General features: G+C 48.3%; 1 protein-coding gene across 1 annotated transcript in view; it reads right to left on the bottom strand.

Annotated features, from left to right (window-relative positions):
* Positions 1–2,670: 2,670 nt before the first annotated feature.
* LOC118222990 (CREB3 regulatory factor-like) overlaps positions 2,671–22,839 on the bottom strand; it is a 28,569-nt gene continuing 8,400 nt past the window's right edge. The window contains 9 exon segments of the mRNA XM_035409020.1: positions 2,671–11,071; positions 11,474–11,596; positions 11,900–11,973; positions 12,547–12,736; positions 13,746–13,940; positions 16,875–17,338; positions 17,340–18,061; positions 19,167–19,292; positions 20,657–20,852. Coding sequence (XP_035264911.1) covers positions 10,953–11,071; positions 11,474–11,596; positions 11,900–11,973; positions 12,547–12,736; positions 13,746–13,940; positions 16,875–17,338; positions 17,340–18,061; positions 19,167–19,292; positions 20,657–20,665 — 2,022 coding nt within the window. The 5' untranslated portion in view covers positions 20,666–20,852 and the 3' untranslated portion in view covers positions 2,671–10,952.

Raw genomic sequence — 22,839 nt, 5'->3', positions numbered from 1 at the left:
GATTTATTGAGTCGATGATTTCTCAAATACTATGTCATGTAAATTTAGTGGAATTTAGATTTTAAAACAAGCGTTCAGTACATTGTATATTGCTGTTCTGTAAAAAAAAAAAAAAATCATGGTAGGTCCTCAAGGAATACTTTCATTGTACAAAATATTAGTGTCTAGATTTTCACTTCGGTAATGTTTCATTAAGCCTAGTTAAGTAGTTTTCTTGGTAAACGTTCTAGCCTACTACGTCCCCTTTGGGTCATCTTCTTTGCTACAAAACACATTGCTAACCGTTGAAGACAAACATAGTAAACATGGTTATGCGATTTTCCTGCAAAGAACCCAAGCCAGTAGTAGTAGCCTAGGCTAGAACGCTTACCAAGAAAACTACTTAACTAGGCTTAATGTAACATTACAAAAGTGAAAAGCTGGACCATAATATTTTGTACTGTTAAAGTATTCCATGAGGACTTCCTGTGAGAAAAAGGGTAGCAATATAAACCACCTTGGTCCTTGTGTTAGCACATTATGCCTCGTTGAGCAAAAATAATGCTTAATGAGCTGTACATTTTTTCTATAATCCATTTACCTATAGTTAGTGCTCATCTAATGCATCAACAATGAAAAATAGTGAGGTCTTGGCTCTTCATTTTCATAAAGTTCAATGCTGCAATAAGCAGACATAACGTGCTTAACAAGCAAAAAAACATTTTCGTAACAGTATATTATGATCCTTTTAGCCAGCCAGACTTAGTACTCAAGCAAAGTTTTTTTCGACTGTACAGAATCTCTGAGTTCTAGCCCTTTGTTTTTGTGCATTCTGCCTGGTTAAGCATTATTTTATGCCACACAAGGCTTTAATTATATCCCATAATGAGCCTTCTGCATATTTAACTGACTTACACGCCATACATTCAGAGCCAGGGTCACATCACAACTTCCCTGCTCCCAACCATCATGTTTATGTCACAATTTAATTATGCAATTTTCAGTATTTTTATATAAACATGCAGCAACAGTCCATATGTACAGAAGGACATACCAGTACCAAGCATGCATGCACAGGTTATTTTACCTGTAATAATTTTTTTTTAAGTTACTGACATATGCAAAGGATGTAATCTACATAAATCTGTAAATATAATAAAAATCTTACTGTGTGCGAAATTGCTGATATCAAAATGATCACGTATGTATAGTTATTACTAAAGCTTCGGGTCGGCAGATGAGGGCATCCCCTGCCGACGCCTAACTAGGCAAATGGAATTCATGCCATCCCAGGTTTTAAAAAAAAAATATTTTGGGGGGGGAAAAAAATCAGAGGCTGAATGTCTGTTCTGTTCTTTCAAAGGGCGGGTGGCTGTCTGCAGTCAGACCGAACGGCTGAATGAGGTCAGATCCGCGTTTTTGCCACGTTAAATATTTCTGCGGTTCTGAAGCACAAGCGGCCCCAAGATTCCGCGGACATTACCGGGTTTGTTTTAGCGCTTAATGGGTGTGTATACTGAATCAAAGGTAAATGATGTCATGTACGGGTGAGAGTGCCCGGCGCAATCAGGAAATGAAACTGGCAGTACTCCCAGAACAGAGAGAGAAAGAGAGAAAGAGAGAGAGAGAGAGACAGAGAGACTGAGAAAGAGAGAGAAACAGAGAGACAGAGAGACTGAGCAAGAGAGAGACTGAGAGAGACTGAGAAAGAGAGAGTGAGAGGCAGAGAAAGATTGAGAGAGATAGAGAGAGAGAGGATAAAAGAGAGGAGATAGAGAGAGAAAGAGAGAGAGAGAGAGAGAGAGGGTGAAAGACTGAGAGAGGGAGATGAAAAAAAAAGCAGAGGCGTACATACACTCTCAGGACAGCCAGCTAATCCTCACACAATGAAAGGAGGAAAATGGCATTTAATTAATGCGCGTCTGCTCCGAGCCCAGATTCCTCAGGCTCCCTGCTGCTCCGCATCTTCCTGCTAAACCTCTGCAGCTCGGCCTGGAGACCTGGGGACCGGGCTCTCTGCACAGCAGGCTGCACGCTGAGGTTACTCACCCCTGCATCCTCTCAGCTGCACGGGAGCCAGACCACGCACGCACGTGCTCACCGCTGTTGGTGCAGATTCGGGATTCCTCGAACCGTGAGATTTCATGTCATGTTTAAAAAGATAATTTAATAAAAATCTTAGTGAATCTGTGCTTTCCAGTGACGGCCTCTCCAGTGAAGGTAAATACCAGAGCTGTGGGACATTGGGGGGCCCATAATGTGACCTGCTGGGGCCCCATCCTGTGGGCTGCTGGGGGCCCATCCTGTGGGCTGCTGGGGCTCCATCCTGTGGGCTGCTGGGGGCCCATTCTGTGGGCTGCTGGGGCCCTATCCTGTGGGCTGCTGGGGCCCCATCCTGTGGGCTGCTGGGGCCCTATCCTGTGGGCTGCTGGGGCCCATCCTATGCACAGACAGTCCCAGGGGTCTGGTGTCACTGTCCCAATAGTTTTGTAATTAACTACATATAGAAGTGTTACATTGTTGTCTATTTGTTATATTTCACTTGATAGTCTGTATATTTTGCATCATTAAATAATTTTAATTTGTGTTTTTAAGCATTTCTGTAATTTTAAGAAATTATTTGAAGGAAGCAGAACAGCCATCAACGAAGAGCCAAAAACATCCAAAAGGATTAAAAAAACAGACACACTGTTTTTCTAATGGGTTTTCTTTTTTATTCAAATCAATAATAGAATGAGACTATCAAGGTTACAAGCAACTGTAGTACCAACACCTGGCTGATACGATGCTGTGAAATAATTATAACAATAATAATACAAATTAAAATAAAACAAGAGGCACAATTACACAAGAAATGCATCTTTCAAATCCTACTTCACATCTATACACACACTGCTTATAATCCAGTGGTTTTTTCTCCAGCAAACTATGCCTCAAGAAGAAATGAAACAAAACATTTAGAGAAAGTCAAAAGTATAAATGCAGCACGACAATTAAACAACATAAACATAACAACTGTTTAGATATTGTGTTGAACAGGCATATATGTGGGCTAAAAATCTAGACATGACTAATAGGAGCAAGTTACTGTTAGTTTCAGCAGAACACAACTCCGCAGAATCGCTTAAAATGTCACCATAAGATCTATTACAGAGAAATTGGCAATGAAATACAGCCTTCAACTGTGACACAATTATTACACCTGGGGGGGAAGGGGGGTACATACACAGTACTAGTTATCTAAAGACCCCATGCTAGTCCTCTAGTTCTATACCATACAACATTAGAAGCACTGCTGCAGGTTTTTAGGGAGACGCCTCTAAGTGCCTTTAAAAGTACCGGCTGTATGGATTGGTCAAATACCTGTGGTATTACTGTTTGAAACAAGCTGATTGGTTAAGACCAATCCTGCTCTCAGCTACGCTACTTTGGCTACGCCTCAAGTCTGGAAGGAAATGTAGTTCATTGCACTGAGGTGGGTTTGTGGTGCTTGAAGAGGGTTTTGAGATTATCCTGTACAGGTGTTCTCTGCGCGATTCTGTAGGTGTCAGGTGCAAGAGGGGAGCTGCCCAGGTTTAGGGCAGGGAGATCTGTGCCTGCCCAGGTGTCCTCGAGACCCAAATCGACCCCCCACCAAAGCTCCAGGTACCCTCCACGGTGGGGCTGATGGCTCAAGCTGATTGGTCACTGCTGTGGGTGGAGTCCCGCCCGTTAAAACCTCAGCGACTGAGAAAGACGTCCGTGTCACAATGTCACATGTCTATTTACCCTTTTGGAAGGCCATAGTCCTGCTAAGCTTGGAGGCCAAATTGGAATTTCATGTCAACAGAATTGTTCACGATTATTCAATTCCAGGAGCAGATTTTCAGCGCCAAAGGTTGAAAACCAATTTCAGGCACTGCAGTACAACAAAACTCCCCCCTTTTGCTTAAAACGTGACCAATCCTCATCGCCTGGGGCAAAAGATACGAGCAATGCTCTTTAACACTTTCCTCCATTTTAATTAAACACTGAAAATAATCTCAGGCTTAATGGAGATATTTCAGATTCGTTTGAGAAATCCTGCCTCAGGACTGGTGTGGAAGGTCAAAGGTCGACTGGAGTCACGCTGACACCTGAGAGGCACATTTCCACGATGTCAGTAGAGCACCGTCCGCTCCGTGAGTTCGTAAGCACGCCATTTTGTTTCATTTTAAAACTGCAACCACTCAGGCCTGAAAGAAAAAGAGCAATTTGTCTAAAGGTTTAAATGCCTAAAGCGATTAAGACCACGGGCCCAAAAAGCTGATCTCCTCCATGTCCTTTTTCAGGACAGGCCTTGTAGGCCTGTCGACAGATGAGCTCGTAAGGCCTCTCCATCGGCTGCTGGAGCCAGCACAAGGCCACCGGAAGCATTCGCCTAGCAACACCACCACGGAATGGAGAGGCAGGTAGGGTTCCGATTCACACAGGGACACAGTGGGTCCGCCGGGTCCCTGTGAAACATGCCCGCCTTTCCCAGCGGAGACCACGGCCCCAGCTCAGTTTGTTTCAGGCCTGAGTCTGCTTTTCTGTGCCCTGCAAGAGCTCATTATCACAGCCACAGCTAAACAGCAATTTTCTGCGTTTCTTAGAGGAACAAAAAAAACAAAAAAAAAAAACAAAGAGAAGCTACGCTAAAGAAAGGGAAGTGAGAGAGAGGAGTGTAGACAGCATAAAGGCAAAAAATTCATCCAAAATTCAAACGTGTGCAATATATTATTACAGATTTAGACCATAAATACAAAAGAAATACAAAAACATTTGCTTTTAAGGACTAAAAAAAAATAAAAATAAGTTAACCAACAGGAACATAAAGGAAACAACTCTTTAAGGAGACAAAGGTAATTTGAATGGTAAATGTAGCACTCTTTGGATAGATTCACCTAATGTTACACTGATCACGTCTTTGTGTTGGGATTAATTTCATCATGATTCACTCAATCTCCTGCCGGAAGACTACATTCAGCTTTAGACTCCACACAGAGACCGCTGTGTCTAGTTAACACAGAGCCAGACGACTGGTCAAACTGTCCAATTGAGGAAAAAAAAAAAACATAGATACATTTTTTTTTTTTTAAATAACCAAAAAAAAAAAAAAAAGGATTAAAATTATTGGCATGGTGGGCTAAAATCAGCGTATACTCAAAGATATAAAAGGTCAAACTCTGAAGAAGAGATCAAGCTTAAATTGTCGTGTTTAAGTAAGGCACCTGATAAAGCAGGCATTGTATTAAAAATAGATTGGATACTTCGTGAAAGCCCCTGGAAAGGGATACGGCCACTCTCTGATAGTCTGTAAAATTTGTACTTTTTCGTTTCCATAGAGACGGAAGATAAACAGTGAAACGCACGCAAACTTGAATACGAGTTGCACACAGAAAACGACTCGTCCTCGTTTCCTCTCGAGCTCATTAAAGTGAAATGAGCGTCCTCAGTCAGACCTTTTACAATCATCATCGATACAAATTTCTCTATTGGTGCAGAGCAGATTTGCTTCTGTTGCTCAGTAATTCTCTAATCATACCACACAGTTGCCTGGTCGGGTTTTTCCAAGAAGGCGGCTAAATTCTCTGTGTCTTCTCACTAACACATGTAAATTATTTTATTTGTATTTCTTCAGCAGCTGCCAGATGTACACTAACGGAATACAAGTCTGCAGGCGACTTGTCTAACAGACCGAATTCTGCAAGTTGAAACATGTGCAGTGCAACCTGTAGGCTATAAGTGGTAGATCACCGGAGTTTCTGAGCAACAGTACAGCCCCGTACGCATTCTCACAACGTAACATCACGCGCATTTCCCCGTTCGGGCGAACTGCCGCGACGGCGACACAACCCGCTACAGAACGACCTCGCGCAAACGCCCGTCGCTCAAAAGGTCTACGAAACACTCGTCCAAAAAAAATAAAAAAATAAAAATATTATTATAACAACATACTACAGCATTCCGTTGGTTATAAAAGTCAGAAAGGGCAAATCAGCAATTAAGACATCTGCAATTATCACTACAGGCTTCCCGTGAAGCAACACCGCCTCGCACGCAACCTGTGACACGCCAGGCCCTCCGGAAACATAGTGCGGTCATGAGACACCTGTACGGGACCATCACAGGTCCCTTAGCCCGGTTAGAAAACCTGTGAGTTCAACCACATTAGCATCCGTAGGACTAGAATAAACGTCAATGAAGCACATTAGTAAACGCCCTGTTGCCTGTGTTTGGAAGGCCGAAACCTAAAGCGCATTACTCACCAGAGTAACCACTGCATAGTGCACAATGGACAGCACTGGTAACACTGACACCAAAACTCAGCTATGGACCGGTAAGTATGCCAAAATTATAATACAGGTTAAAAACTGAACATTTCAACATATATTTTCTGTGTTCTCTGTTAAGGATAGTTTTTTAATGGAGCTAAATAGAATATATACTATTTTAAACTATAATATTTACTGTGTATTTATGTATTTTCTTAAGGTCAACAGAATAAGTGGAAAGTAACATTGACTGGCATTGAATTCCAACCACTTTCTAGACTGATTCAAATGCCACAGAGTCCCCTGGTTATAACGTAAAGCTGCACAGCTTGCATTGAACATGTTAAAAGTGAAACCAGCAAGAACACTTTACGAGTGGAAGGAGAGGACTGGAATACTGCCACAAATTCCATAGCGTATGTATTTCACAATATCCAATCCCCCTACCGTTAACATCTGACGATGACTTTTTTTTGAGCACAGTCGGTTTGAGTGAATCGCCAGGCTGAAGAGATTCAGTTGTAGACACAGTACTACGAAAGCCAGGATATGTTGCCGTAGCAACAGAAGTTTGCACCAAAGCTTGGCTATCCTTTGTGAATGAATGGACGGTTGGCAGGGCAAAGGTATTCTGATTGGTAATTCCAATGCCAACGACTTTACATACAGTACAGAGATATTTCGTTTTTCTTTTGAACCATTCAAGACTGGAGCTTTTGTGAGTACGTCCAGACGTTGTTTTTTTCCCAATAAAACAAAAGAAATTCATTTTAAAAAATGATAATATTAGCTGGAAACGTCCAGAAGAGACGTGTCTACACTGTACATCAACCTGAAGAAAACCCCAAGCAGAATCTGGTTTCCATAGGAAATCTCTACTGAAGGCGAAAGTTTGATGACTTAAGTCATCGGTAGCCTATATGGGCTGCCCTCGCGAGGCTTTTCTGTCTGTGTCCGGTGGTCCAAATCACACTAACACTGCACCACTCTGTTTAGCCACGATTAGCAGCAAATGGAAGGAACATACAAAAATCCAACTCTTTTTGTATTTTACTTTTTTAAACAAAGTGCTTTCGTTTCCTCTTAAATGTCACATACTGAACATACTATACAAACTCAAAAACATTTAGGAAGGTAAATATCAGCTTATTCTTTCTGTATTATTTACAAAAGTGACACACTTCAGCAAAGACAAACCGCAAATGGGAAAGACCACCTCCGCTACGCTAGTGCTAAAGTAATGACATCGACGATTGCAATGACAACGATTTAAAAATATATATTCTTCCCCCTTCATATATCAGTCTGGTTTCTGAGGAAATCCCCTGTCCACCTTGTTAAATATGGAAGTGTGAAGTCTCTCTAGCCCGCGTGGAAAACGCTCGTGCGGCTGGAAACCCCTCGCGCGGAAAACGCTAACGGCCGACGAATGCAGCGTTTTCAGTGAAAACGCGGTGAGACAGAGCCTTAGCAGCTGTGAACCATGCAGCCCGTCTCATCCAAGACACAGTGCCACCCCCCAGCAGGACTACTGATCAGATCAAACGTACACTTTTTTCATGTCGGGTTGCACTATTTAAGATCTTTGTCAAAGAGAATTAGCCAGCAATTAAGCATTATGTGGAAATTAGGCGATTTGAAACCGCCTGTCCTTACAAAACCAATGAGTGCTGTTTTTGTTCAGAGTGCAAATTCTTATTTGAATTGTTAGTCATTATGTCAACGTATCTGAACTGGAGGTTTAAGTTATGAAATACGTTTTGCGAAACATATTTATCCCAGTAAAAAATTCCTAGTGCCACGCCCCGTTAATTAAAACGAAACAAACTGTTTTGGATATAGGCTAAATCCAGTTTTGGTCTCTATTCAATCCAACGCAGTGCCCTCAGAATTAAATAGCAATTTTCTTCTGAGCAATACAGGCATATTTATAATACGTTTTGTTTTGTAGGAACTGTTAAAGGTTGGCCCAATGTTTGCTTAGCTTCACTGCTCAAAGTTAAAGAGAAAGCTAAAAGAAACCGCCAGTAAATTGTGACCTAAATGTCCACTGATAATAAATCATATGTATGACAGAATAAGCACGTGGAGTACCATCACTCTGCTAACGATGCATGCTGACGAACGACCCGAGAGCCACTGCAGTGACTGATTGAAAATGCATGCTTTTTCCCCCTTTTAATTTCAATACATTTCAATTACTCTTTTGCTTTTGCTAAAAGCAACAGACTGCGGGGGCCGTTAAATCCCACAAAACTGTGGATTAGCTCCTAAATTCTTGATTAGCACATTAATAATAATAATAATAATAATAATAATAATACACAAATCTGAGCAGCAACTGAAAAGTACGAACAAGGTGGAGTAGGCATACGCAAATTATTATCAACTCTGGCTAAGCTGAATTCTATACCCGAGACAAAGTGCATTCTCTGAATGTGGGCTCGTGAACGTTTCCCGCCGTGTGCGCGTTTAGTTGGCCTCATCTCAAGCTTGTTCACAATCGGACAAATTTGGACTAACTTTATCCACACGGGGTCCTGAGAAACCAGAATAATACCCAATACGGCCGCCTCTTACAAAAACTACCCCTCTAAAAATATCAGTACTTTAACACAGAATACAACCTTACGCTCCAATACAGTGCAAACTCTGAGAAAGCTTTTCATCACATTTAAATACATTTCAAATGGAATCATTTCGTGACTTCAACAAACAAGGAAAAGGCTACCTGTACAAAAATATATAAAAATGATCATCTATTTTTCATTTTTCACCTTTTTCTTTTTGAATAAGAAGTAGACAGAGCTTTAGAAAGTTATCATGCTTAACCACAAGTTAGATTGATGAAGTGGCAACTCGGGAGTGGGTATATATATATGAGTATGTACGAACATATGTATATACACGTATTTATGTATTTGTGTATACATAAATTCTACAGATACATATTATAGAATATACAATATATGTATATGTAATGAATAAATTAACTAAATAAACACTATCTTTTGGTTATTCCTGCTAATATTTTACAAACATGCTATATAAAATTATACACTTAAATGCTTCATATCGGTTCCTATTACTCTCAAAGGAAAAGAAATGGAAGGCAGCAGATTTCGCCGCAGCCCACAAAAAGGTACGATCCCAAACTCTGCCTACTTCGCAAGCCAACGAGAGGAACAGCAAACCAAAGGTGCGAATGACTGTTTCCTTCAGCACATAATTGGACCCAAGCAAAAATTCACAGTTCATTGAATATCCCTGTCCAACCCCTTCTTCTACATTCAATACGGTGTCTTTTAAGCTGTGCAAAACCTTACTGAAACTGGCTATTCGCCATGTTGTTGCATTCATCTTTGGTACAAAAAAACAATCAAAATATAGTGTGCAAATATTTCTCTTTATCATAGTAATTTTCCTCTGTAATTTTAGATCCCGCCTCTCCCCCCCGCTCCCCCCACCCCCACCCCCGCAGCCGCAGCCAAAAGTACCAAAAACCAAAGTAGAACCATCTCGTAGTACAATACACCGACTCTGTGGCATAGATCTACATTTTCCATACGTTCCTATGTACATTCAGAAAATCGTAAAGAGCTGAAACACATTACAAATCCACAAGCCACCCCGGCTTGCAATCTCACCTTTTAGTCTGTGAAAAAGTATATTTTCTTAAATTCAGTGATCATCCATCTCATCTTAATTACAAGGCACAATGAATATTACTGTTTTTGTTACACACATGAAGTTATGCAGTACATTTCAGAATTTCATACTTTTCCCGTTCCGCCTCTATCCACAAAGCCTATGACATCAGAATATTAGGTGATTTCAACCAAGACGAGGAGAAATTATTTTCGTCATTATGATCTGCATTACAGGCAGAAGCAACTTTAACACCAGCCCCGTAATTATAAGCCCCACCCCCTTGCGATCTCTCCCGCCTCTTTTGGTGAGCCGTGCTCGTGATGAGTGGTGTGTTTCCGGCACCAGACCCTCGCAGAACGACACTGCGCAGACACACACACACCGAAACGAGCTCGCGCCTCCTCCGCGACCAACCCCTTCAGCTCTGATTCGCCCGTTTCGCGGTCCGCATCCCAGAATTCCGCATCAGCGAATTCCGCATCCCAGAATTCCGCAACCCGGAATTCCGCATCCCAGAATTCCACAACCCGGAATTCCGCATCTCCGAATTCCGCATCCCGCAGCCCAACCCACGCTTTTCCAGCGTTAGCGGTCAACACCAAAACTCTCGCTGGGGGTTTGGGGGTACAGGCCCGCGACGAGCGTTACCCATAATGCACCGGTCTCCTTGCGATCGGGGGGAAAGCATGCAAACGGCAGAGGGAGCTCGTTGGAGCGCGCTCGTATCTCGCGGCCGCAGGGTCCTATCGGTGAGCTCTGCTAGTCACGCGCTCCGCTGGAGGCGAGCAGCACGCACACGTCCACGCTGGAACTCTGTATGTAGAACTGCGCTCTGATGTCACCGGGTGTAACATGTGCATCACAGGGTCAGAAACACAGGGGCAGGGTACGTATTCACGCCTGGCGTGTGGATGGTTTTCCAGAGGGGGGGTGGGGTGGGGTGGGGGGGGGGTTTACTGAACATGCAGAACTGAAGGGGATACAGCGCTGGGGCTGGAATGCTGTGGACGGGATCGCTCCGCTCCAGGGGGGCGTCCCGACCGCCCCCTACACCTTGGACGTGGGGACGCGGAGCCCTACCAGGCCCCCTGTGGGGTCCCCGCCCGCCGTGTTCTCCAGAATCTGGTTCACAAAGTCGGACGTCTGCCCGGCGACAGGTGACCTCACTGCAAACACAGAGCAGGCAGGTGTGAGGAGGGCCACCGAACAGCAAAGAGCGCACAGGTACAGGAGCAGCCCCGCCCACAAACCAGACAGGCCCCACCCACAAACCAGACTGGCCCCACCCACAAACCAGACTGGACCCACCCCCAAACCAGACAGGCCCCACCCACAAACCAGACTAGCCCCACCCACAAACCAGACTGGCCCCGCCCCCAAACCAGACAGGCCCCGCCCACAAACCAGACTTACTGTAAACCTCTATGTCAGACTGGCCCCTATATCACTGCAGTACTGTAAACCTCTATGTCAGACTGGCCCCTATATCGCTGCAGTACTGTAAACCTCTATGTCAGACTGGCCCCTATATCACTGCAGTATATATAACAGTGTATATAATTATTTACCCAGGGTCTCGCTGATGAGCCGCTCCAGTTTCTCAGCCATGCTCGTCCCGCTGTCGTCCGTCAGGTCCTGCACTCTTTGCACAATCTCCTCTTTAATCCCGTTCACCACCAGCAGGAGGCGATCTGCGGAGCATCACACAGCCTCACTACGCCGCTTGAACCTTTCCCACCGAGAGATCACCTTTAGGATTTACGCCAAAGAGCTACGCCTCACAGGTCAGCTAAGCAGCTCTTCAGGACTCGTTTACTTCTAAACAAAAGCTGAAAATGAAATCTTAGGACGACTGAGATCCGTGTTTTAACATTCTTTCCCGCTCACTCTGAGTGACGACCTCGGGACAGGCAGGAGATCGGCGGAACGAATGTTCAGCCGCAGACAGGCAAGCAGCCCAGCGAGCGTCTGTGCGCGGCGTTCAGTGCGCTCACCGTACTCCGTGTTCAGGCCCCAGAGCTTGACCTTGTTGGCCTCGTACTGAGCCTTCTTCTTCAGTCGGCAGGCCCTGTGGAGAGACGGGGGTGTTGGGAGAGAACAGGGCGTTGGGGGAGAGACGGAATGAGTGGGTCTAACTGAACACAGATGACTGTAAACAGTGACTATAAAGGAGCTGCTTTTACTGGAATGCTTCTGAGGGATAAAAAACACAGAGGAAGAGGGGACGCTGGACAGATGGACAAACACACGCGCACACGCACGAGTGCACGCACGCACACACACACGCATGTGCACGCACGCACACACACACACGCATGCACTTTACACTATTCTTTTTATATGTAAACAGTCCTGTATAACAATGGAAAGTCAAACGTCTGAAAATAAAGAGCTCACTGTCAGAACATTCTCAGTTCATGCTACGGACCAGATAGCTTCCCCAGAGCACAGGTGAGTTTATCAGAGCACAGGTGTGTTAATAAGAGCACAGGTGTGTTAATGGGAGTACAGGTGTGAGCACAGGTGTGTTTATCAGAGCACAGGTGTGAGCACAGGTGAGTCTATCAGAGGACAGGTGTGTTAATAAGAGCACAGGTGTGTTAATGAGTGCAGGTGAGTTTATCAGAGGACAGCTGTGTACCTGGAGGCCAGTTTGTTCTTCTCCTTGCGGGAGCGGGGCCTGGCGGTCAGGGGCAGCTCGCTGACGGGCGTCAGGTCGCTGATCACCTTGTTCAGTTTACGCAGCTCGTTGCCGATCTGCAGAAGCTTCCGGGGGTTCGGGGTGAGGTCCTCCACGTCTGTACGCCGAGACTTCTTCACCGCGTGCTTCCCTGTGCAGCGCAACGAGGGACCCACAGCAGCATGAAACCCTGTGTGTGTGTGTGTGTGTGTGTGTGTGTGTGTGTGTGTGTGTGTGTGTGAGTGTGTGAGTGTGTGTGAGTGTGTGAGTGTGTGTGAGTGTGTGTGTGTGTGTGTAACAGGCTCACCGTGGTGTGCGTGTGTGTGTGTGAGTGAGTGTGTGTGTGAGTGTGTGTGTAACAGGCTCACCGTGGTGTGTGTGTGTGAGTGTGTGTGTGTGTGTAACAGGCTCACCGTGGTGTGTGTGTGTGTGTGTGTGTAACAGGCTCACCATGGTGTGTGTGTGTGAGTAAGTGTGTGTGTGTGTAACAGGCTCACCGTGGTGTGTGTGTGTGTGACAGGCTCACCGTGGTGTGTGTGTGTGAGTGAGTGTGTGTGTGTGTGTGTAACAGGCTCACCGTGGTGTGTGTGTGTGTGTGTGTGTAACAGGCTCACCGTGGTGTGTGTGTGTGAGTGAGTGTGTGTGTGTGTGTGTGTAACAGGCTCACCGTGGTGTGTGTGTGTGTGTGTGTGTGACAGGCTCACCGTGGTGTGTGTGTGTGAGTGAGTGTGTGTGTGTGTGTGTGTAACAGGCTCACCGTGGTGTGTGTGTGTGAGTGAGTGTGTGTGTGTGTAACAGGCTCACCGTGGTGTGTGTGTGTGTGTGTGTGTGTGTAACAGGCTCACCGTGGTGTGTGTGTGTGAGTGAGTGTGTGTGTGTGTGTAACAGGCTCACCGTGGTGTGTGTGTGTGTGTGTGTGACAGGCTCACCGTGGTGTGTGTGTGTGAGTGAGTGTGTGTGTGTGTGTGTGTAACAGGCTCACCGTGGTGTGTGTGTGAGTGAGTGTGTGTGTGTGTGTGTGTGTAACAGGCTCACCGTGGTGTGTGTGTGAGTGAGTGTGTGTGTGTGTGTGTAACAGGCTCACCGTGGTGTGTGTGTGTGTGTGTGTGTGTGTGACAGGCTCACCGTGGTGTGTGTGTGTGTGTGTGTAACAGGCTCACCGTGGTGTAGGCCGTTTTTCTGGTACAGGTTGCTAGGCAGCGTCTCCCGGTCCCACTCTGAGGGCTTGAGGACGCGCTCCTGTTTGGACGGGGTGAGCTGCTCGCTGTACTCCCAAAAGTAGCGCCTCTTCCTCCTCCTCCGAGAGGAGCCCACTATCAGACCCTTCACCTCCTCCACGGCGTCATTATCACACCCTGAGAGGGGGGGGGGGGGGGGGAGGAGAAAGGGGGGGAGAGGGAAGGGGGAGAGGGGGAGGGAGGGGGAGACGGGAAGAGAGAGAGGGGGAGAGAGAAAGAGAGAGGGAGGGAGAGAGATCAAGAAAGGGAGAGAGAGAGAGAGGGAGAGAGATATGCATGTGTTGCTCAGAATGACAAGCACGCACACACACACACTGCCGTACTGTATATTCCGTACACGCACACACACACACACACACACACACACACATGCACACACACGTGGACACAGACAAAATTGCTTCCCCCAGCTTGTAACATCCGGTCTCACAGCACCAGTCCCGACCCCAGGGACCCACAGTGAGTCACAGGGCCTCACAGGGAGTCACAGCGAGTCACGCGGTGGGCACGGATGCCACTCACGTGTGCGCTACGTGTGCGTCCTCAGGAAGGGACATGCATGCATGAATGAGGTGTCTCCTTACACACACTGATCAGGTCCATTAAAGCACAGCTCATCTTGCTAACACAGTCCACAAAAGACTTTTGTTCCCAGCTCTGAAAGTCTCTTTTGTGCTTTAATACGCAGTCCTGCTGCAGCGCACATTTGGATTTTAAATTAGAAAGGCCATTGATTCTGTATCGTTAGCAAGAAGCAAACAAGGTGCACAAACAGGACAGACGAGCAGATACTGTTTCATGTCACTAATGACAGGGGAGCTCTTCAGTGTTTCTCCATTGAAGGGAGCTGAATTGTTTGGTGATGGCCGTCCATAGTCACTGTGTGTGTGTGTGTTTATGTGAGAGTGTGTTTGAAGCTGTGTGTGTGTGTGTGTGTGTGTCACTCTCATGATCACGCAGACAGTAACTGGCGCACGGTGGCAGCTGTCAGCCAGCAGCCCAGGATCACACAGAATAGCAAACAGGAGCCTCTGCCTCTCACACCTGCTACTGAACACTTACTGAGCACCTTAACACATCCCCTTCTGCAGGAGCAGCCACTGACACTAACACTGTACACCTGACTACTGTACACACTCTACACCTGTAATACTCTACACCTGTATCCTGTACACACTCTACACCTGTAATACTCTACACCTGTATCCTGTACACACTCTACACCTGTACCCTGTACACACTCTACACCTGTACCCTGTACACACTCTACACCTGTAATACTCTACACCTGTATCCTGTACACACTCTACACCTGTAATACTCTACACCTGTATCCTGTACCTACTCTACACCTGTAATACTCTACACCTGTATCCTGTACACACTCTACACCTGTAATACTCTACACCTGTATCCTGTACACACTCTACACCTGTACCCTGTACACACTCTACACCTGTATCCTGTACACACTCTACACCTGTAATACTCTACACCTGTATCCTGTACCTACTCTACACCTGTATCCTGTACACACTCTACACCAGTAATACTCTACACCTGTATCCTGTACACACTCTACACCTGTAATACTCTACACCTGTACCCTGTACACACTCTACACCTGTAATACTCTACACCTGTATCCTGTACCTACTCTACACCTGTAATACTCTACACCTGTATCCTGTACACACTCTACACCTGTAATACTCTACACCTGTATCCTGTACACACTCTACACCTGTAATACTCTACACCTGTATCCTGTACACACTCTACACCTGTAATACTCTACACCTGTATCCTGTACACACTCTACACCTGTAATACTCTACACCTGTATCCTGTACCTACTCTACACCTGTATCCTGTACACACTCTACACCAGTAATACTCTACACCTGTATCCTGTACACACTCTACACCTGTAATACTCTACACCTGTACCCTGTACACACTCTACACCTGTAATACTCTACACCTGTATCCTGTACCTACTCTACACCTGTAATACTCTACACCTGTATCCTGTACACACTCTACATCTGTAATACTCTACACCTGTATCCTGTACACACTCTACACCTGTAATACTCTACACCTGTATCCTGTACACACTCTACACCTGTAATACTCTACACCTGTATCCTGTACACACTCTACACCTGTAATACTCTACACCTGTATCCTGTACACACTCTACACCTGTAATACTCTACACCTGTATCCTGTACACACTCTACACCTGTAATACTCTACACCTGTACACACTACACACCTGTATGCTGTACACACTCCCCCATCGCCCCCCTGCACAGAGGAGGAGGCCAGACCCACTCAACCTCTCCACTGTTCCCTGGACTGAAACGACTCTGCTTCACACACACACTTCCTCTAAATTTAACCTCCGTGCTCAGACGGGCATTTAAAAAAAAACACACTTCCTTTATAAAGTAAACATCCCACCCTTGGGTAGCCTCCAGACATTTTCAGTGCACCTCAAATATTTAATGAATCAAAACTTTTAAAGCAAACGTTGCATAGATATTCCAGACAGATAAAGCCCTGCTCCAAGCTCTTACCCTTAAAAGCATGAGGAGACAGAACAAAAGCAGTCCCTTGCTCCTCCTCTCCAGCTTATACCCAAAGCCTAACGGTACAGCAGCAAGTGATATCACTCAATTTTCTGATAATCGATAATCAGTTACCCTTTTCTCTTTAACACAACGCTGAGGCTCATTATGAGCCGCCCCGCGGGGGTCCAGAGTGCAGTGCACTGTGGGATGCGGCTCGACACAGTCTAACGATCCTGAGAAATTCCCCAGCCAACATCTCCATTTAAGCCATTTCAGCCAAGAGCTCCATTTAAGCCATTTCAGCCAACATCTCCATTTAAGCCATTTCAGCCAACATCTCCATTTAAGCCATTTCAGCCAACATCTCAATTTAAGCCATTTCAGCCTAGAGTCCCATGCAAACCATTTCAGTAAAACTACAGACACAACAAAAGCAACACAGGAACAGGAAGTGAGGAGACTCCTGCCCTACCTGCTTCGGAGAAACTGTCGCTCATGTCATCGTCCTTGTCGTCCTCATAGTCCTCTTCCTCATCTTCGTCCTCGTCCTCCTCTTCCTCGTCCTCCTCCTCCTCTTCCTCCTCCTCCTCCTCCTCCTCCTCGTTCTCGGACAGCTCGTGCTCGCTGCCGAAGCCCTCGTCGTGGTCCTCGTCGTCGGGCTCGGCGGCGCCCTCGTCCTGCGGCTCCGGCTCGGCGCAGGCGGCCAGCTTGCCCTGCGTCAGGAACAGGGAGTAGTTGTGCTCCTCCTCCTTGTCCCGCGAGGCGTCGGCCGCGGGGCCCTGGCTGCCCCCCGCCACGGGGAGGAGCTGGGGGTCGGCGGGGGGGGGCCGCAGCGCCCCCCTGCACGGGGGCGGGTTCCGGCTTCGGCGACTCCGCCCCCTTCAGAGGCAGGCCGCAGGAGGGGGCGGGGCCAGGTACAAAGGGGGCGGGGCCGGGGGGGAAGGGGGCGGGAACGACGGCGGCCGGTTTGGCGGCCCCCGCGCCCTCGGGGAAGGCGGCGCTGACGGTGATGTTCATGGGGGCGGGGGCGGGGGCGGGGTCGGCCACGGTGGGCCGGCGCTGGGCGCCGATGCGGACCTTGGCCTTGCGCACGTAGTCCTTGCCGTCGGGGGGCGGGACGGTGACCTTCACCCCCAGCGGCTGCGCCTTGGACATGGTCTCCGTGCTGGAGGCGATGGGCCAGGTGGCCTTCTGCGCGCTTTCGGCAAAGTCCGGCAGCGGGCTCCTCGCCGAGGAGCAGCTGGGGGTGGGCTGCCGGCCGGGGCCCTTCTTGCCGGGGGCGGGGGGCAGGGCGGGGTGGGCCTTCTGCCCCAGCAGCAGGTCGGGGTGGTAGAGCGCCTCGCTGACGGGCTGCGAGTCCTCGCAGTTGAGCTGCGCCAGCGTGGGCGTCTGACCGATCACCTCCTCGTCCTGGTAGGGGCTGGAGAAGTCGTCCAGCCCCAGGAAGTCCACCTCCTTGGTGCCCCAGATGTCGCAGCTGGTCAGCCGGGTGTAGCGCGTCAGGTCCTCCCAGTACGAGTCCCACTGCTCGAAGGTGGAGCTGTAGGTGGGGTCGCTGTCCAGGAGCTCCGTCAGGTGCTCCATGTTCTCCATCTCCTTGCAGTCCCCCGCCAGGAGGATCTCGTCCCGGGGGCTCTGCGCGCAGCTCACCTCCCTGTCCTGCGGCGGGAAACCAGGGGCCAATCAGAACACTCGGCTTTACCCACACCGGCCAATCACCAATCGGCATAACAGGCCGACAGAACCACATCTTCCCTCAGAACCACAGGAGTGCTGAGGCTGACAAAAACATTCTGGCCAAATGTCTGGGGTGAACTTGAGAACACACTGCAGAAAACAAATGCTTAAAGTTAATGGTATAATTACTGCTCCCTCCGGTTGACTTTGACTTTGGGTTTCATTTTAAGAGCGACTCTTCCACATTTGTCCTCAAAAACTCATTCAGAACTTTCCACTTTGCTTACCCTGAGAGAACTGACACCACAAACCAAAGCAGCCAGTCCGCGTTGTTTTTAGCGCTCTTCAATCGATCACGTTTTTTTTTGTGCAGTTTTTCAATTCTCCTGGGGAGTGAGGGGGAAGGGGATTCTATCAAATCAAATCAAGATGAAATCAGATCAAATAAAAATGATGGCAATTTTTCATGGCAGGGAAGGGTTCCTCTGTGGTGACAGGGGCACACAGAACATACAGGTGCTCTTTACAGGTATCACAGGTGAAAATGCTCTTTATAGGGAATATTTTAACCTGCAGTGCACCTGGGGATGTGTGCAGCACAAGAAGCACGCCTGGTAACTCAAAGTTATAAAACATTCAAATAAACAAACAATGGAAAATTTGAATATAAATGGAGGTAAAAGGCAAAACCTTTCTGCTGACTGGATGATATTAGTATGAATGACAGGATTTTCAGCCAATGGCTGATTAGAGCCCAGATATTAGACCACAACCTCCCTGCGTGATTGACAGGAGTGTAGTGAACCGCCGTCATCAGCAGATTTCTGGAACTCGATGCGGTTTTTAATCTGACGGGTTTTGGCGGAGGTTGCCAGGTCAGACGTTGACGTTGAGGAGCGGGAGCACAGCTGTAATGGAGCCCGGCTCTGATTGGGGTGGATCACTGCTCGTTCCTGCTCAAGGTAGCCCTCTCCAGGTCACAATGCCCCAGGAACAGCGGGCCCAGGAGCGCTCTGTGAGCTCATCGGGTGCTGGGTGAGCCCCAGGACCGTCCCTGTCTCTGCCCAGCAGGGGGCGCCACACTCACCAGCTCGTACATGAAGTCGGGGTCTGAGCTGCTTGCCAACAGGTCCGTGCTGGTCAGTGCCTGGTCAGTGAAGGAGTAGTTCTCAAAGGCATCCCCAAAAGGAGGGTCCATCCCAGTGATGCTGGGCTGACAGGAGGGAAACCCATAGACAACATGAACCCCAATGAACACAGATCACAGATACTCAACCCCACTGAAGACAGATACTCAACCCCAATAAACACAGATACTCAAGCCCACTGAACACAGATACTCAACCCCACTGAACACAGATACTCAACCCCACTGAACACAGATACTCAACCCCACTGAACACAGATACTCAAGCCCACTGAACACACACACACACACACGTAACCCCACTAATCACACATACTCAAGCCCACTGAACACACACACTTAACCCCACTGAACAGGAAAATTGCTTATTTTATCTGTTGTCATCTACTGAAATTAAATATTTAAAAAATATAATTTCTTTTAGGGTGCCTCTGTATCAGACGAATGATACACTGCGCATGTGAAAGAAGGGAGGTCTTCATGAGAACTGCCTGATTTGTAGGGCAAAGCTACTGACAGGATTCAACGCCTTTGCACACGTGCCAACGAATCACAAACAGTGGAATGTCTTCGCCTCCTGCCTGTCAGGTGCAGCCGAACTCTGTTTCGCGTGCACGGTGTTCGCAGCGTACGCCCACGGCCAGGCATCGCTTAGCGCGTCCCGCAAGCCGCAGAACGACCGCGCGCAGCGAGTGGAGACGGGGGCTGCAGGTTTCAACACGTTAGCCTCCACCGACACGGATGTGCCACAGCCAGCCTTGGCTCTCCGTCAGATCTCCTGCTTTTCACTCTAAACAATGAAACGGCCACAAACCGCACCCTGATGCAAGAGAAATTCATTTTTCAGCGTTAATGTTTCTGTATAAATCGACCAGAAGGCTGATGGGGGACAAAGTGGCTTTTTTAATGCTCCACCGCCGCCCCCCCCCCCCCCCCCCTTTTCCCCCAGCTCATTGCTGCAGCCTCTGCTATCAATTCGGGAGAGTGTGAGCTAGCAAGCACTTTCCAGTGCGATTTCAGACCGCGGCACAGACACGAGTCAGGGGAAGACGCTTCAGGTGCAGCTCAACAGATCAGATCTGCGGGAGCCCGGTCAACCAGCAGGGGGGGCTAGTGAGTGATGAAATGCCTAGCCGACTGAAATCCTCCCTTGCCTGGGTGATGCTAGAGCAGACTGTGTGTCTAAAGGACGTTTTTTAAACAGGGTTGTGTTCCTCAGTTGCTGCGATGCTTTAAATGTGAAATATTTTCACGCTGGCTGTGGCACACGTTGTCTCTGCAGCCTCCGTCAGTGCGCACCCCGGCCCGTCTCACAGACAGTTTGTCCACAGGAAGGTTTCTGTGCGGGACACTGACACTGAGGAGGTCAGTGAAGACATCCACACGGACGGGCGGCCGAGCCCCAGCCACTCAAACCTGCAGCCACTCACCAGAGGCATCGCCAGCCACGGGTCCTCGGTGTTTAGCCAGAAACGCTGCTGCCGTCCTCCAGCTGTTTCCAGTTTGCTCAGTACCAGCAGAAACCAAGGAGTTTGCTCACAAAAAGGGACGCTTTCTGTTTTACCCAGAAGCCTCAGCGGCCCCTCTGCACACGCTCTCCCTCAGGCCTCCTGCGTTGGCTGTTTGCTGTTGAGAGAAAAGGGGGGAGGGAGGGAGGGGGGGTTAGACATAAAAAACATGGTGCATAGCATGGTAGGCCTTTAACAGACAGAGAGAAAGAGACAGAGACTGAGAGAAAAAGGGATGGGGAGAGGAAGAGAAAGGAAGAGAGAGGGGGGGAGGGAGAGAGGGAGAGAAGAGAAGAGAGGGAGAGAGAGGGAAGAGGAAGAGAGGAGCTAAGAGAGATGAAGAGAGGGGGCGAGAAAGAGAGACAGAAAGAAAGGAGGAGAGGGAGAGAGAGAGACCACAACTTGCAAATCATGATTTTTGCCCAACTACCTGCCAGTGCGCGCAAGTACCTGTCAAGGAGTGTTGTTCATCTGAACCTGAGAGCAGGTTTGTGGCTGGAGAAGATTAATGTGAGCTCAGGGCTGCGGTGGCATTTTGGGTGACGGGACGTGGGTGAAAGAGGGCCATCCCGGCCTGTCCGTCAGGCAGACGGACGGCCGGGGGGCTCTGTTATGAAAAGCTGTCCTTGCGAACGATGGGAGAGGCGCGGGTGAAATGTGCGTCCCCGCCACCCCCCCCCCCCGCCCCGTGGGGAGGGCATTAACGTGACGCGACGCAGAGCTGAACACCGGCCTATTTTTATAACCTCTGTCTCCTTTTTAACGGCTGCCATCTTAAAGGCCTAAATAAAGCGCCAGGCGGGGATGACAGATCGCTGCGATACGGCGGGGGGACGAACAACAGCAACGAGCGGAGCGAAGCGCACACACACCGCGCGCACGCTCACACACACGGTACACACACACATCGCGCACGCATCGCGTGCACGCTCACACACACACACACACTGCACACACACACACTGCGCATGCACCACACACACACACAGCACGCACGCACCACACACACGCTCACACACACACACACCGCACGCACAGCACACACACACTGCACACACACCGCGCATGCACTACATACACACCACACACACACGCTCACGCTCACACACACACCGCACGCACAGCACGTATAGCATGCGCATGCTCACACACACACACCACGCACGCACCACACACACACCGTGCACAAACCGAGCACGCACCATGCACGGACCCCAGTCTGTCACCCCTGTGGCCTGTGACATCACTTCCTCCCAGCATGCCTGTGGAGTGAAAGGCGATACTCATCACCGCGCTCTTTCACACACCGGTCTCTGCGCCCCACCCAGCCTGCAGGCTGCCGAGAGACACAGAGCTGTCTCCGCCCCCGCCGCCTGTCCTCAGCCAATCAAAACGCACCTTCCACACACAAGTCTGCCAATCACCTCACTCTTCCACACATGTGGAAATAGCAAACAAACACGGAAAACACGCACGACAACTGCAAGCAACTGCTGACAACTGTTCGTTTGAGCTTTATGACAGTACAGGGGACCGGTTAGCAACAGCAGTGCAGCTGAACACTGTACACAGTAAAGAGAGCAGTGCAGCTGAACACTGTACACAGTAAAGAAAGCAGCTGAACACTACACAGTAAACAGAGCTGAACACTGTACACAGTGAACAGAGCAGCTGAACACTGTACACAGTGAACAGAGCAGCTGAACACTGAACACAGTAAACAGAGCAGCTGAACACTGAACACAGTAAACAGAGCAGCTGAACACTGAACACAGTAAACAGAGCAGCTGAACACTACACAGTAAACAGAGCAGTGCAGCTGAACACTGTACACAGTAAACAGAGCAACTGAACACTACACAGTAAACAGAGCAGTGCAGCTGAACACTGTACACAGTAAACAGAGCAGCTGAACACTACACAGTAAACAGTGCAGCTGAACACTGTACACAGTAAACAGAGCAGCTGAACACTACACAGTAAACAGAGCAGGGGCATTTGCATGAGCACTCTGTCAGTCTGTGTGATTCTGGGGGATCAGAGAAAGTGGGTCCTGCTACTCTCTGCTCCCGCGATACCCCTTCATTAGAAAATATTTAAAACAC

The sequence above is a fragment of the Anguilla anguilla genome, chromosome 3 (genome assembly GCF_013347855.1).
Source record: "Anguilla anguilla isolate fAngAng1 chromosome 3, fAngAng1.pri, whole genome shotgun sequence".
Classification (NCBI taxonomy): domain Eukaryota; kingdom Metazoa; phylum Chordata; class Actinopteri; order Anguilliformes; family Anguillidae; genus Anguilla; species Anguilla anguilla.
This window is presented reverse-complemented; position numbering and strand designations above follow the sequence as displayed.